At 43.6% G+C, this 17,374-nt stretch overlaps 1 protein-coding gene across 3 annotated transcripts in view; it reads right to left on the reverse strand.

The window, feature by feature from the left end:
• The window catches only part of bcar3 (BCAR3 adaptor protein, NSP family member), a 48,966-nt gene that overhangs the window by 8,626 nt on the left and 22,966 nt on the right, over positions 1-17,374 (reverse strand). For 2 of the 3 annotated variants that reach the window (XM_078108039.1, XM_040183536.2), the window contains 3 exons: positions 15,647-15,830; positions 15,300-15,554; positions 10,542-10,584 (listed from right to left, as the gene is read on the reverse strand). In XM_078108039.1, the coding sequence (XP_077964165.1) occupies positions 10,542-10,584; positions 15,300-15,554; positions 15,647-15,830 (482 nt within the window). Of the gene's footprint in view, positions 1-4,526; positions 4,937-10,541; positions 10,585-15,299; positions 15,555-15,646; positions 15,831-17,374 lie in introns of those variants that run through there. The other variant, XM_040183537.2, reaches the window with a different exon arrangement.

Raw genomic sequence — 17,374 nt, forward strand, 5'->3', positions numbered from 1 at the left:
CTTTGCTTCCTTCCACCTCTAACTCTCTAAAGTCGTTACAATAGGCCGCTCCGCCGTCAGTGGCCACGTACTGCACATGTGACAGGAAGTCAGCGTATTCTGTTCCACCTTGTACACAGAGAACAATTGACGGGAGCACAGCGGGCTCTGCTTGTAGCGCTCATGCACTGATCCTGTTAGTTTGTAATCTGAAACAGAGGCAACATGTGCAGCCCGACTGGTGTTTCATGTGTCTGTGGGTGCAGCATTTCTTTCTGCTGTGATATCACGGTGGCCTTAGAGCTTCCATGCTTTTTTTTCTCTTTCACTTTTGGTTCTTTGTTACACGTCAGTTTAATACAGTTTGCACTGGAAAGTAACGCCGCAGCACGCTTTTCCTGTTGTACCAGCGTTGCACAACACATTTACACACGGAGACCAACTCATTCTAAAAAAACTCAAAGAGCTGGCACCCGTTTACTTGGCTTGTGTTAGAGCTCCAATAAATCAGATTTTCTTTTTCATGGATTATAGTAATATCTGCAATTACATTCATTGAAACATTAAAATGCTTTTTTAATTGTGGCTAATGCCTTGCATGCTGTAAAGAACAAGGATGCATGGCAGGAAGGAGACGAGGATGTATGGAAGGAGGGGTGACTGGAGAGGAAGGGACGACTAAATGAAGGGGAGGCATGAAAGGCGTGAGGTCGAGGAGGACAAACGGACATGATGGATGGGAATGTTTTTTTATAGGCTGGCCTTTAATAGGAGCCTGTAATATGATGTTCACCCTCACGGAACAGCTGCATTTATACCGTACCACCCTGTGTGTACGGACCAAACCACAGCAGTACAGCACGGCGGACTGAACTGACCGGCCTGTCCTTCAAACACACTCACTTACTCTCCTAATTCTCCTCCTCTTCTTCTCTCGGTATTCACTCGTTAAAAAACGCTCCCTGGTTGAGCCATTTAGTCACCGTAACGCGTCATGTTCCCCTTATCTACAAACACACTGTAATGCAATAATGAGCAGAACAGTTCTTTGTACGTATGAATTTGTTAACTATAACTCTAGTGGGGGGGCAGCTGTATGCTGATATGCTCACATGTAGATATATATCTATATCTATGTTAATTCCTGAAGCTGGTCTATACTAGTGATTAAACAGTGCACCAATTGGTCTTTCCACTCATGTCTTTTTGTCTGCTGTGACAATCCTGTCTGAGCTGGCGTGAACCAATCAGAAGCGGCGGACAAGTCTCTAAGCAGCTTGTCCTCCGGGTTCAGAGAGGTGAGGACAAATAACCTTTTTGCATTATAACTCTCGTCATCTCGAACACACATGTACATGCTATAATCCCTGCTATAATCCCGGTTTCCGCCCAAATCCTCGTATTCCATTGTGATGACAGAAAGCCGTGTATTGATAATTATTCTTACGTGACACTAGTGACCTACAGCGGATAACGAATAAAAAAAAGATCCCTGGAGCTATAAAAAAAGAATGCAGGCTTAGAGAACAGGCTCAATTTAAATCACCACTACAGAAAACCAAGCAGTTACTGCGTCACTAAAGGTGTGAATGATTTTTTCCCCCAGTCAGAACAAGTTGTGGCCATCAGCCTCATCATCAAGTGGGTTGTGCTGTTCATCTGGTATTTCCTCTGCTCGTTATCTTGCTCTTCTGTCCCTCGACCTCCTGGTGGCACTTTGGAAAACTGCAGCGCAGATGGATAAAAAACCCAGGAGGAAAGTAAAGGTGAACTTTTGATTACTCAGCTGAAACCTCCATGGCTCCATCCGTTTGCCACCAATGAAATGTAGGATGTGTTTTATTCCCAGTACAGTGCGCATTTGACTAGATGGACATTCTCATAGCACAGCAATCTTTTGATTCCAAGATCTCATCATCTTGGCTCTACGATCAGAAGGTCCCAACCTTTCCTGTTTACTCACAACTAGAGGGACGCTTCTTCCTGTGTTTATGCCGGGAGGCATCTGACTGGTTGGACTGGGACAACTACTGAGGCGTCGTCACAGGAAACCTCTTTGAGACGGACAGCACAGTGTGCTTGATAATGCATCCAGTCTGTCTTTGATGTAATACGTTAAGCACTAAGACTAAGTTTTCTCTTTTGATTGTTTTCATTTTTTGAATTTGTTTTCTTTCTGTAAATATGAGAAGCAGGTTTTGATTACTGGACAAAGACGAGAAACCACACTGATGATCAATATGATTCCCAGAGCAAATGTCAACTAAAGTAAAATCAGTAAAATCACGTTTTTAGCCAGAGTTTTTTAAAATATATTTACAAGGCCTATTTGTTGACAAGCTTTAAAAAGAGTAATATTATCATCTTGTTTGATGGTTTCTGCGTCTCTTAATCAGGTTCCCAGTACAGCTATCAATGTCACTATGGAATGACGTGTTTAGTTTATCTTTATGTATCGAGGTTGAATCAGATCTGGTTATTACCAGTTACCGGTTATTACCAGACCTAAATCCAGCAGCAAATGAGTTGGTAGATGAAGTTTTGCTCTGAGAGTCTGTAGCTTTAGAAAACATATAGAAAAAACTCACATTATTTTCTGACAGCGAATACGCGTCCATCGAATAGAGATCTAGAAAATAAGATTATACTGCAACAAAAGATTGAAGGCACACACACAACTTTTTCTATTGTTACTAAACAGGTGAAAACTGTTGTATTCAACTAGTTACTGTGCTGTGAAGCCCACGCTGAACAACATATAAGACAAGATGCTCAACCAGCGTAATGTTTAGGTATTCAAATGTGTCATTGGGGTCTCTCGTTTGTTTTGACTCACAGATACAGGAAGCGAATAAATGGCAACCCACCAAAGAGACAGATGGAGGAGGGAAACAAAGAGGCGAGTGAGGGAAACGAGAATGGAAGAAAGCCCCGGGCTCTTTGGAATCAAAGACAGAGAGACGGGAAGACACAGATAGAGAGATAAAGGAATGAGTGTGTTGGATGGAGGAAAAAGCAGCGCTGGAGGGATGCTGTCCAATCAAAGAGGACACCCATCAACACATCGACTCGGTAAAGACAATTCCTAGGGATCAATATCATTATAAAATACACATTTCCTGCACAGGACAGTTGTGCAATTTGTACCCTTTCAGGTTCATTGATCTGTTAGTTTCTCTAAATAGTTTTCCTTTGAGGAAGAGTTCAGGCATTGATCACAAATCAAAGTTTTATATTTTTCTTAATGTTCCAATTGACACTATAATTAATGAAAGCAAAGATACATTTTTGTTTTCCCACTTTTTGTTGATTCGATTGCATCCATCTATTTAGTCCAGAGCTTCCTTTAGATTTGATTTGATCTCAATTTGATGTTTTGAGATGTCTCCGGGTGAGAATGAAAACGGTTTACTGTGAATGACGAAAAAGAAGAGAAATCGAAATGAAACAAAACTACAAATCTAAAAATCCGCCAGAGGATTTGAGGTTCGATGCCCGGCTCCCGCTAATCTGCATGTTGTTGTGTCCTCGGGCGCGACGCCGCTCCAGAGGCTGCGGCTGCGCTGTGCGGCCGGTGTGAGTGTTGCTGATGGACAGGTGTCTCCGTTGCGCGGTAGCTCCTGTCATCGGCGCGTGATGGAGTGAATCGGAAGACTAAGAAAAGCGCTCCACCAGCACGGTCTGTTTACCATTTACTGGTGACATGCATCCGCAGCTCGCATTAGCATTCCGTCCCCTTCATCGGGGCCTGATGTGGACGTGCTGCGGGAGAAGCCACTGGCTCGTCTCCAGAGGGACAAAGCCTGTCACCTCAGCTCCATCCAATCAAGTTAATGCCGCCGTGCACTTCACTGACGTCATAAAGAGGACAAACTACCCCGAGCTGGTCATTTATCATCCTCGTGAGGACCGGGACCTCGTCCTGCTACCTCCGCGTCCATAACCATCTGTGTCTCACCCTTGCCATCACACACTGCCCTGTCTGTCTGCCGGCCCTGGTTATGGATGACGGCGGCTGTAATATCTCTCACACGCGCACACACACACACACACACACACACACACACACACACACACACACACACACACACACACACACACACACACACACACACACACACACACACACACACACACACACACACACACACAGTCAGACAGTCACACAGTCGGTCATTTATGAGAGCGTCTGGTTTCAGTAATAAAAGCCCAGTGTTCAACTCACAGAGAGTGTGAAGGAAAGAGGAGGACTATTCAGTGGCATTAGAATGGAAATGCTGCTGTGCACTTTTTTAGATTGTTTTTTAACCCGGCAATGGTGAGCATGTGTCTTTTTAAACGTCTCACAAACACACAACCTCACACACACAAACTTTTTTATTATTAAGGCACAAGCAAAGGCTGCAGCATAAAAACATGCACATGAGCACTATATAAGATTTAAAACGTATAACCACAGATATGAAGACACTGACAGGAAGTGCCAATACCTGCACACCACACACACACACACACACACACACACACACACACACTGTTTCTCTCACCTTTGCAGTCATGACAGAGTTCTTGTGGTAGAAGCAGCACAGAGCGGCCGTCAGGGTCTTGAGGCTGCATCCCTCCGACATTCTTGTGAACTTCCCTTGACCTCTGGACCAACTGGGTACCTCCTGCTGCCGGTAGCGATCTCACTTCAGCACTAACCACCCGCTTTGACTACATGCCAAACAACTGTCAAGTCCATTTACTATTACCATTTGCCTCTTCCAGTGAAAACTTCCATCGCAGAGTTACACCAGCTAAACTGAGCGAAACTCTTTTGCAGTGTGGTCGGTTGTGGTGTGAAGAAACGAGAACAGGCTGCTGAGCCCCGAGTCCCCATCGGGACGAGTGCCGTCTCTGTCCCCCTCCTCCGCAGCGCCCCGCTGAGTGAACCCTCCACTGTTCACTCAGCTCTGGAGATCCTTTCTGACACTACACCCAGCCCCCCCCATGTCCTACCCTATTGGCCCCGCCCCCACATGTGGTCTGGTGTGGGCCAATGGTCTGTGGATGGACCGGGAGTGGCTCAGAATCTGTCTGTCGCTCTTGAAATTATATGAATGATGGGTGGAAGGATATGAAAAAGGCTCATTTTGCTCATGAGATGAGCTCATTAACCATAGAGATCTTTTAAGATATATCGTCTAGATTCCTTTGGATAAGTTGCATCTCGGGCTGAAACTAATGAGGAATTTCTTCATTCATAAATCTGACTGAATGTTGTTCATGTTGTTGATTCTGTGGTCCGATATCAGGGGGCTACTTTACATTAACAAGAAAAATACTGTCACTAAAATAAAGCTCATAATGCTCAGCAGTTTTCACAACACACTCTGCAAAACATACATTCACAAATATGAATCGTGGGTGCAGGAGGTAAAAGGGCAGAAGGAACCCACTTAATTGCCACCTGCTATTTCACACACTGTGGACCGACTCCTTCGCTGCTCTCCCAAACAACTTCGCTCTTCTTCTAATTATAATAAACAAAACAGAAAATACATCATTTCCCGTATTTTACTGCAGAAAAGAACTACAACAACCACAACAACCACATGAAAGCATTTAATGGGAATTAGGTCATTACGCTGAGTCCCTGTACTAAAAATAAACTCCTCTTTGTTGGTGTGTGTGTGTGTGTGTGTGTGTGTGTGTGTGTGTGCCCTATAGAGGAACGCTGATAAATAGCTGGCACCCCACACTAGTCAAGTGCCACATCTGTCCCACCATTTCACACACATGCACAGACGAGACAGTACCGACACACAGTCCATAGAATATGCCCTAAACTAGCATGTACATGCAAAAACACCCAGTTCCATCAACAAGGACACACACGCACAAATAGACCAAGCAACCAGTTAAATGAATATTCTGTCGATTCTGTCGCAGGAAACGGAGCCACTAATTACAGAGGGAATTCTCTGAGGATCCACGGGGGAAATACGTGTAGAACATTCTCTGGGGCAACACACACACACAACACACACACACACACTGATACAAAGTTCTGCCAACCACAGCAGCCCCAAATCACCAGCTAGGCTAAATGTCCACCTTAAAATACACATGCCCGTCGCTGCAGGAATGCTCTGGAAAAACAACGAGGGACGGGAATCGGCGTGCTGGGGTTCCATGTTTTCTGTTAATATCTGTCTGTCGTTTCTTTCAGAGAGCCGAACCGCTTTACAGACTCCAGTTACATGACATGAGAATGTAAACTTCTTTTCTTTTGTTTTCGATAGGTATTTTACAAAGTACATTTAGACCTGCGTATGCTTTTCGAGTTCCAGGTGCACCAGTGTGCAGGCATAGTTTTGTCTTCTGCCAATCATTCTTGTTGAATTGATTTTGTCTCTTTTCTGGTTAATTAAACTAAGGATGGATGTGTGTATGCACACACTGCAGAGTGGCCATCTGTTTGTTGGGCACAAAGGGTGTTGTTGCTTTTCGCTTGTCTATGAATTGACATTTAATCTATTTTACGCCTCAAAATGTTCTTTAATTCCACAGTAGAATAATAAATCGTCTTGCCACCGCACCTCCTTTTTAAAAATGTCACGCAAAATAGAGAATGTGTTTTAGGTATTTTCTACTTGAGTACAATAACTTGTCTATTTATCTATCAAGCACAGAAGAGCAAAACATGGCGTTTTATTTTGTAAATTTATTATAAATGTCTTCCTGTGCCATCAAAGTCAAGCAAATATGTGCGCTTGCACAACACATCCACATTAATCTCTCATTTCCTGACACATTTTATAATCAATCAATGGTTTTATATCACAGTGTCTGCATCAGTGTCCCACTGTAACAGCATTTTGAATACCAGATAATTAATGTCCGTGACACTGCGGCCCCCAGAGCGCGTATACGTTTGAGATGGGTCATCGATCAGTAATGGACCGTGATCTTGTACAACGTGACGTCCCCACTGTGCGGGCCGCCATCGCGTCGATACAAATGTGTGCCATTGGTGGGTGAAAAGAGAAAGTAAATCCATAGGTTGTTTTTAGCCTCATGTAATACTGGAGGTGATGTTATGGAGAAGATTGATGCAATGCATCTGAAAAATGTTTGTTTCTTCACAGATTCTGCTGTATTGCATCACGAGGAACTTCATTTAGGAAAAGTGAAATGAACATTTTGTCTAAATAAGTTAAAAACTTTTTTAATTTTCATAAGGTTAATTACTTCTTTGCATGGTTTTTACCCGCAGGCCACTCAAATGCTAAAAATAAGCCTTAATGTTCTTCCGCTTTAAGCCAAACTTGTTTGATTATATATATATATATATAATATAGCTTTCACTCAAGACTCCCCAAAGCATATTGAGATAATGCACAGTTGTTTAGGCTTTGATAGTTGAAATAATTTAAACTGTGTAATACATGGTCTGATTCATGAAATCATCCAATGGTCGTCTAATAAAAATATGAATACTTATATGACTGTAAAAGTAGACGTTCATGTTTTTCTCACTAAACGCTTGTCTATTCTCGTACTCACACTAATTTCAGTGGGATAAAGCTCTGATTCCAAATTGAAGAAACTATCTTTTTATTTTGCACCTGTCCATAATATCTGATGCATGAACAGTCCTCTTATATTCCCCCCCAAATTTCCTGGCTTGCTGGCCAGCTGCCTGCTCTGCTTATAGGCTGACAAACGATGATCGATTGGCTGTGCAGCTTGTGGATGGCTGACCGGTCAGCAGGGCTGAATGCTCGGCAGCGGGAGCGGCGCGTTGGCTCGCTGACTGATCGCTATGATGATCCTGATGAATGTCACACTGCTGCTCAGACCTCTAACTGGCTGGACGACTCTGTAGTACTTTAATCCGACCACAAGACGGCTCTGGAGTTCATCTTCACCGTCGATCGCTCCCCAAGGACTCAAGGCACTTTTAGTGTTGATGAATTCATTTACAGATAACGGAGGCAGATAAATACTTGTGTTGTTTTAAACACAGAACTGCATCATGTGTGCGTTTGATTCCCGTAAGCCGTTAAATGCCGTCGCTTTGAGAGTTGCTCGACCACACGCAGACACAGAGCGTTATTGTTTGTTAAAGCTCTCTCGTGAGGGTAGAGCAACTTTATGTTCCCGAGTCACAGACGGAGTGGGAATAGAAGAAAAAGAGAGGGACAGTGTTTGAGAAAGGTCTGAGTGAAAGAAGAGGTGTGTTCATTCGAACTACAGAGGCTCAACCGCATCATAGACTTCTTTCTTTCTGTCTTTTCACAAGTAGTATTGTGTCCTTAGATCGGATTTGATGAGCCACAATTTTTTAAACTGCTGCACAAACCAGTGGAAAAAGACAAAAGAGAGAAATAACGGAATTCTGATGGTAAATAAAGAGAAATGTTGAAACATTCAGATTTCTTTTGCATCTCATCGCTCTTTGTAAGAAGCTGACGTTTCCGCACCATTCAGACTTACTCTTAAGACGTTAGCTCAATTTACTGCTGCGGCATGCAACAACCTCCTCTTTGTAACTTTTCTCTGATTTATCCTGTGGGAACTTTGTACCAATCCTGGTTCCTAATTCCTCTCACAGAATGGCGACATGATTCCCACTGACCAGTACACGTGTTCTGGAATCAGTTTGTATGCAAACCTTCTGCATTTTATGTTATAAACGACTACATAAATGTACGTATTCAAAGAACAGCCTTCACATTCAACCCGCTGTTTTGTCTCCCAACGAAAAGCACTGAATTGAGATTGTTAAATGTTGTTTCTACATCTTCTTAGTGGAGGAAAACCAGCTAATCAGACAATGACCTCAATTTATTCTGCTCTTGATATGAGACTGTCCACGAGGAGAGAAACAGTCTCACAGTCTAACAATAAAGGGATATCTTTGTACGGTTGTTCTCCACAGGCACTTCCTTCCCTGCACACATCCATCCTACACGTCTGTACTGAACATAATCGATGGCCCGATCACACCAAACAGTCCAAGGCTCACTGCACGGTTCCCGCACTTTTGACCTTTCCACAGGATATGACACGAATTGTATTGTGTCTGTAGTGTGTGCGCGCGCGTGTGTGTGTGTGTTTGTGTGCATGCAGGCATGGACATCTGTGTGTGTTTTAATTCACAGTGGCTGACAGCAACACTTCCACACATATTATATAACATCTGTAGCTCCATTTGCTGTTAACACACACGCACACTCACTCTGTTGACAACCCTAAGTTGACCAAAGAAATACACACAAGTACTGTTTGTGCATGTTTGTGTGCAGAGCTGAGTGTGTGGGAGTGCAGGTTTGGGTCTGTGTGTGTGTGTGTGTGTGTGTGTGTGTGGTTAGCTCCTACATGTTGTCGTGGGAAGGACTGAGTTTGCTTTTCAGACTGAGGTGTCAGCATCCAAACGTATGAGCTAATAAATGGAAAGGAGCGATGGATGGCAGAGAGGGAGCGCTGGACGTGGGGGATGGTGGAGAAGACACGAGATGAAGAGTCAAAGAGAGGAGAAATGGGGAAGCATCATCTAAGTACGTAAACACAGAGGACTCCTTGGCGCTGCTGGTGATGAGCTGTGAATACCCTTCACGTATGGTTTAGTTTCAGGTCAAAAAAGATCATGTATCTCCAGTTAAATCTTAGTGAAATTATTAAATCAATGTTTAAAAAAGACAAAAATAATAAGTAATATTGGAATAATAAAGATTACATAAACAATACATACTTGCTGCAAATAAACAATAATTGACAGCAGTTGATACTCTCAGTTATGTGGAACCCATTTTTGTATTCAACAAGTATTTGAGTTTTATGTAAGAATCCCAATGTATCTACATTGTGTTTAATCATTAATCTTCTCCCTTAGATCACATTTTCCGCTCATAAGTGAGCCAGATATGGTGTGAGTATAATAAGAAAGGAAAATACATACAGAGAGTGAAACAAATATAAATATAATGTGATCACCTCTAATAGAAGGGGCTCAGGTGGTGTGTGTCTGAGTGTGTGTGTGTGTGTGTGTGTCATTATGAGCGCAGTGGCAGACAGATGATTTAACAGGTGAATCTCCTCGTAGCCCAGAGCTCATTGGATCAACGTCTCCTGTGACGGATGTTTACATTGAAGCCTGCAGAAACCGCTGAATTTCAGTCCAGTTCAGTATTCTCATATTTTTACTAAATGTCTCAAACTTAATTTAATTAGTAGACTTACTTTCACCACAGCTATTGGTACCAACAATATTCCTTTTACCCGACGAGGAGACTTGCACTAATAATCATTTACTGAATCAAATTGAAACTTGTTGCACAACAAACGGTTGCTGGTGTGCATCGTTTATCTTTTTTGCAGTTGAATCAGTCCCGTAAATACTGTAAAAACACCTGTGTGACGACTCACAGTGAACGTAACGTGTTTTGTCATGAGAAAAACTGTCGACACGGTTCCACGAGCAAAACGTCACTATCTAGGCCTTGTTTGTAACTGTAATAGTAGCAACAGCGTCTCTTTTGCAGACAACAAACACGCACATTTATTGTTCCTACCTTCACATAGTCCACCGTGGCGTCCAGGCCGGCAGCAGGCTCCCTGGGGAACACACACAAAGACACGGTCCTGTTTAGTGAACACATCTCGCTGCTGGACCTAAACCGCTCACTGTCGACCTTTGGTTCCTTTCTTCTTTTCTTTTTCTTTTTTTTCTTTTTTTTTTTTTTACAAATGAAGCACTGAGCTGGTGTTGTTACGTCTCGCCGGGTCCCTCGCTGGTGCTGATGCAGCTTCTTTAGACATCCATAACTCTGCCCAGCTTTGTTTTCGCAGACGATACAGGTGGTTGGAAGTGCGCCGCTTCGGTTGTAAAGGTCCAAGCGGATGTCGACGGTCATAACAAGTGCAGCTGCACTGTAGAGCTGCACGGCGGACTGCAGTGGCCCCCAAGTAGAACCCAACCTCACACAGAGCTGCTCTAAATCCCAGTCCCTCTCCTTCGGCGTCCCATTCGGAGTCGTCTTTCACTCTTGGTTCTCAGTTAGTGGTAAACATGTTCCCTCACTGCCTGCTTGCCTTGACCTCCCTCTCTCTCTCCCCTTCTCTCTCTCTCTCTCTCTCTCTCCTCCCCCACAATAACACACATCGCAGCCACACGCCTGCCCTTCAGAGTCCACTGACAATTTCACAAAGAGCCGAGAGCACACACATAAAAACAGCACAAAGGAAATTCATTCTTTAAAAATATACACTTTTGTGATGTCTTTGAAAAAACATTATAGCCTATTATTGGACTGTATTTTTGCATTTTTTGTTTTGAGCAGCATAAGATCCTCACATTGTTTTCTTTAAAGAACGTGTGTGTGTTTATTGCCTTTAAATATTTGGTACTTGAGCATATAAATGTAGCTGTGAGTCCCTCTCCACAGGCGGCTTACAGCCAGGGGCTCAGTGAAAGAGGTAATTAGCTCAAATCCCTGACTACGTTAACAAGGTTGGTAGTTTAAATCCCCTCACGGGAATATAAGCACAGTTCATTACTTACCAAACCAAATATGTTTAGCTCTCAGCCCTCTCAATTTAATGTGGCCCCAAATAACGAGTGGGATTAAGTTATATAACTAAACAGAAGACTCCTTTCAAAGCAACTTATCGTCGTTATTCATACGACGGAGAAGTGCTCAGGCCGCTCATCAACTTCGCCGACTGCAGCACATTTCACTCAGAATATGTCACCTGATCCCGTTGCAGGTCCAAATATCGTGACCCTCCTGCCGCCCCACAGCGAGTCCACACAGGTCACGCTCTCAGTAGTTTACGTTCTAAAAAATTCGGATAAATGACCATGCGCAAGTCTTCTCCAACACTCACAAATTCAGTGTGATCCGTTCGTTATTCGAGCTGAAACACATCTGTCTGCAGCTTTTTGATGGGTTAGACTGTAAAATATTTGAGATTTGAAATACCGATATCCCTCAGTGATTTATTCAGATCAACTGGGCTTCTTACAACTTGTAAAAGGCATTTGGATGAGAGAAGATAGCTTCCACTAGTGATGGTGATGAGCGAAAGCTGCTCGCGTTTGACATCAGGCACAACTGTATCTGCTGCTTTGTTGGATGCAGCGGTTTTCTGAACTTTTGATTTCCCCCCAAAACCTTCACCAGCCCAACCGCCCGCTCCTTGTGACCCCGTCTGAAGTGGGCGAGATGAGAATCCCCACATACCAGACAACACCCATACCAACGCTGCAGCGGCCGAATGTGCTGCGACTGAGGGAAATTCCCTCCTCTCCTCCAGGAGGTCAAAGGTCAGGCTCACAAACGGCAGCCACCTTGCAGCTGATGGAGGTTAATTGTTTAAACCCACGCCGTCAAAGAAGCTTTGACTCTTTGTTGTAACATCTGTATTCTCCCTGACAACGTTTGTTAAGCCCGACTGCAGTAGTGAAATAACCCAAACAAAGTACAGTGAGACTGATATTCACAAGCTGACCGCAACCAAATGTGCCTTTTTCAGACCATAATGCTGAAACAGCATCAGACGCTGACATATTTCTGCTTCTACGACCACAAAACTAACCTGCAACACAGACGGAGACAGAGCTCTGCGGACAGAATGAGTGAGAGGAGAGAGAAAAAAAGAAAAAAAACATCTGCAGGGAGGGCAGAAGGAGGCAGCACTGGCCGCAGTCTTTTTCTGGCCACTGTTGTTCTTTGTGCTTCACCACACAATACTCAGCACGACCACAGCGGGCCTCAGCGAATGGCTGCACCATATTTTAGTGTCTGGAAGAGACTGAGAGAGAGGGGGGGGAGCAACATGCAGCGTGTGCAGGCGGCCTACAGAGGTCAGCGTGGTTCCATAATAAAGATCTCCTGACTGCCACTGATCCCCGCTGTACTCTCACGCCACAAGGTTTCACAAAATGTTATTCAACCAATACAATTCAAACGAGAAGTGAATGTACACCACTAAAAGGAGACATGTCAGAGTTTTGTAGTTTTCTAAGGTTTCTCTCACCACTTTCGAGTCATAAATTCTGCTCAAGCTTTTTTAAATATGTGAAAAATGTATGTCTGGAGTAATAAAATAAATATTCAAAAAACTTAAAAACTAATGAGATGCAAAAGATTGAAACTAATTGTTTGACGGCTGATGAAACGCTTTAGCAAATGTAAAGCTTCGTGATGAAGAAGTGGCCTGTGATGGCGTCAATGTTTGATACATACGCTTCAGTCCTTTTCCCTGTTTGTACAGTGCAAAACCTGTATGCTGTAGATTATCATACATGACATATTATAAAGCATGTAGTTTGACATTGGGACAGAAATGGAATATAGTAGGAAAATGTGTTGCCTTTAGTCTACAATCCTCTGAAAATAAGATCATTGTGCTCCTGCACTCTCGGCCCATGGGAGAAGTTTCAGTTGGTTGCAATAGATCCCCCAAACCTACACGCATACCTGCATTTGGTCTTTTTATACATCTGGAGGTGAGTCCCTGTTGACCTCACGCCTCTTCATTTCACATCCTTCTTTTATTTGCGGCACCAAAACAACCTGCTGTTTTTCTGTCTGTCACTGAGGCAATAAATCATCAGATATAGAACATATTTTACTTTTACAATCCTTTGTACAGATAAACGGACATTTCTGTATCATATAATGTTGAGGAAATGAAAAGTTACTGTCACGATATCTTCCCTCCTCTCTTCCCCCACCCAGCATTCCCTGCCCCCCACCTCCTTCTCCTTTCCTGGTGGTCTGCTGAGCTGCCCATGGAGGTCAACAGGGAGACGGGCAGACCAATGGGAGGCAAGTGCAACATAAGGTCAGGGGTCATAGGTCAGCTGACAGCAGGAGCAATGGAAAGTCAAGAGCGACTGGCACGCTGCCTTATCTTTTTATAGAAATATGTGTAGTTTAGAGGGAGCTTTGGGATTGTTTAATCCTTTTAGTTACTTTGATCACATCACAGAATGCATTATTGACATTATTACACCACGATGGGAAGAAAATGTGTATATAGTCACTCCTTTAAGAAAATAACACACGTTTGATCATCCCGACTTAGAAACATTTCCCAGGATTTGTTAACATCCCGGTAGTACATATTTCCATGTGAGTGACTAAAGACCTTGTGAAATAACAACAACCTTTAAAAACGTTTTGATGCCAAACTTTTCTCTCAGGATCAAGTAGGTTATTATTATGGTTATTGTAATGACCACAGTGGGATTGAACGTGCATGCTATGTTAATCCATATGCAAGCGCTGTGCTTTGATCTTCAGACTGCTGGAGGCCAATATTCACCGAGTTATAAAGAAAACCCACAAGCCAAAGATCAGCAGCAGATAGCTGTCTCTCTTCCGCCGATGCCTTTGGATGTCATTTAGGAACATAAGGGTCAGAAACATGAATGACTTTTACCTTCATTTTGATCTAAAGTAAGCAGTCGAAGGACACATCACTCATATAATTAACTGCAGTAAGAATTAACCACAGGGAGAGAATGGTGCTCCTTCATTATTTTGCCACCTGCACGGGTTGAATTCAACCTGGATAAATGGCCCTGCTGTATGTCAGCACTGTATGAAAGAGGCCGAGGGATGGAGAGGGGAAGACAAAAGGCTCACGGTGATCTGCCATCGCTCCAGCCACACCCTGACCTACAAAGGTAACCCAACCACTGGGGGCTATGCGCACACACACGGACGCACACACACACACACACACACACAGCTGGCTACATCAGATACTGTCTGTCGTAACTCTACACTAAAGATGGAAAGATGGGGAGGACGTGATGAAGAATGAGGTGTGCGTGTTCCCTCTGAAGTTGAGCTAACTGCTACAGCGCCTCAGGCTCTTTACGGACTCGACTTTCTCCATGCGACTCCAAACTCTCTGAGTCGGTCTGAAGATGTAAGCTATGAAACCTTTACAGACAGATACGCTGTTTGGGTTTTAGTCGACCCGGATTTCTACATGATTTGTCAAATTTCACTTATTTACAAACCTTTGGTTCAAACAAGATTCAAAGTGGTACTTTTGCGTGAGAATTCATCAATACGTCGGCTTTTGAATAAGCCCTGCTTTTCCGAGCTGCCTATCAGGTCTATTCAGGCTGAGTATTTGAATTTGAAAAGGGTATTTTGGAGGACTGTTCGTGGAATTGTGTCCCTCTTGATTCGATAATTAACGGTAAAGCAATTTAGAAATCTACCAACCATGAAAACCAAATAAAAACTGTGAATATTAAAATGATGTTCCTCGTCAGACACAACAGCATTCGTGTGTTATGTGTTTACCTATAACCATGACAGTCGTCAATGATATTTTGGACCAGCGGAGAGGTCATGGGTTGATGGGCGTGTCCAGGGACCAGTGATGCTTTGCCCCAAGGTATCTGTTGCATGTGATTGGCTCTGGGGTCCCACGTAGCGTTGTCATGGTTGAGGTTGGCCCCGCCTCTCTTGCGTCGAGGCAGAGTTCCGTGAATGGAGACTGGCTGGTAGGTAGAAGTGGACAGCTGTGATAGGCTGCTGCCCGGCCCTGGGGGGACTCTGGAACAAGGAAAATGACACGGGGCAGACAGAAGAATAAGAAAAAAGCATTGATGTAAATTAAGTTTTGATTGTGCTGGCAGCCAACTCACCCAGGTCTGGAGCTGAGGAGGTCCATGGAGGAGGAAAGGGAGGCCTGGAGCCCTCTGGAGGAGCAGGTGCTTTGGAGGGGATTGGAGGGGACTCCAGGGTGTGCAGGGCCTCCTGCCAGGGTGTGGTGTGCATGGAGGGACCTGGGAAGACTTGCAAAACGCCCCTCTGCCATCATCCTCAAGTCTGGGAAAAAGAACGTGTATAAATGCAAAGTCAGAACTATTCGACTAGACTCCCATCAACCAGCACTTGAGTTGATCTAGTTCCTTCCACTGAGCAATATATATGGTAAAGAAGAAGGGAATGAACATACAGTACAATAACCCGGGGAAGACAGTTATGTAACTATGATAATACAAGACAGAAAGGTGAGGTGTAATTCTCCGTTATGCATTTCTGTAAAGACATATGATCTGAAAGACACAAACACACACGGATGTTCTCACTCAGATGAAATATTATGTCACACGATCTAGTACAACATGTGGCCCCCCATCACCACCACATGGCACTCGCATGGCTGACATACTTCACTTCACGATGCCTACAAAGTACACACGAACACGTTGCCTGGGGGGGAAATGAAGCTACTGACTACATAACATGATACCAGTAGTTTCAGTTCAGTCCCTCTGCCTGTGGTCATGTAGGCAAACGCACACTGAATCTGCCATTCTGGAGGGACGCTGCAGACACATTACTAATCTGGTTTACCTGATGAGGGCGGTTGCATGCTGTTGCAATTACGTTGGCTTAATCATGTTGAACCATATTCCCAAATCTGTTTCTATTTATTTGAGAAAACAGTTACTTATTGTGTATTGTGCACAAAACATACTGTTCTTAGTTATTTATATTTTTTATTAAATTATTTTGGTTAATAAAAGACACAGTCCCAGCACTAAATTATTTTTAAGACTAAATCTTATCACAATATGTCAGTGACAAAGATGTTTTCAACGATACCCGAAAAGTTCCAGAAATATATATATATATATATATATACTGTATATAAATATTACTCTGTACCAGACGTATGACTTGTCATCCTCCCGCTCCATAACACTGACTGGAATAAAGACTCCATTCACACAGATGTTTCAGACCGTGCAGCATGCGGTTCAAAGCCAATTTCCCCAGAAAAGGTTAGAAGAGATTAGAGGTCCGACCTTCTGCTTCAGGTCCAACAGGCTGTGACTGCTTTACCATTTAGGAATGATGAATGTGCTTTATGTGCCAGCGAGGCACAAACTACCTCCAATAAGCAGCACTGACTGCACAAAACCCTCTTGTCAGAAAGACAGATACAATAACTATATGTATGTATATCTGTATATACATATATAACGTCTCAGTAGACAGTGGACAGCTCCTTGACGAGTTCCCCTGTGATGGTGACTGTACTGCACGCTATCCGCATACAGCAGTTAGTCATTCTTCACAAACTAAAATACCCTCAGCTGACAGACATGTTGGTACACTGGATGGTACGAGATTCCACAACCCTCCCTGTTTCTAATCTTATCTCACACAGGAATCTGCCGTGAACAGCTACGCTGGTGTTTGTCATTGTGCCTCTTTTTGCACAGCCCCATTACGGTGGGATAAAGTGGGCTGCGGAGGAAACAGTGGGGGCTCGGCTGTGTGGCCGTCAGATGATGGTCATGCTTTGAACCTCGGTGATCGACACGGCTCCTGGTGAAAATACATTTGAGTTCAACGGGCAG

Source organism: Gasterosteus aculeatus, chromosome 8 (genome assembly GCF_964276395.1).
Source record: "Gasterosteus aculeatus chromosome 8, fGasAcu3.hap1.1, whole genome shotgun sequence".
NCBI classification, from domain to species: Eukaryota; Metazoa; Chordata; class Actinopteri; order Perciformes; family Gasterosteidae; genus Gasterosteus; species Gasterosteus aculeatus.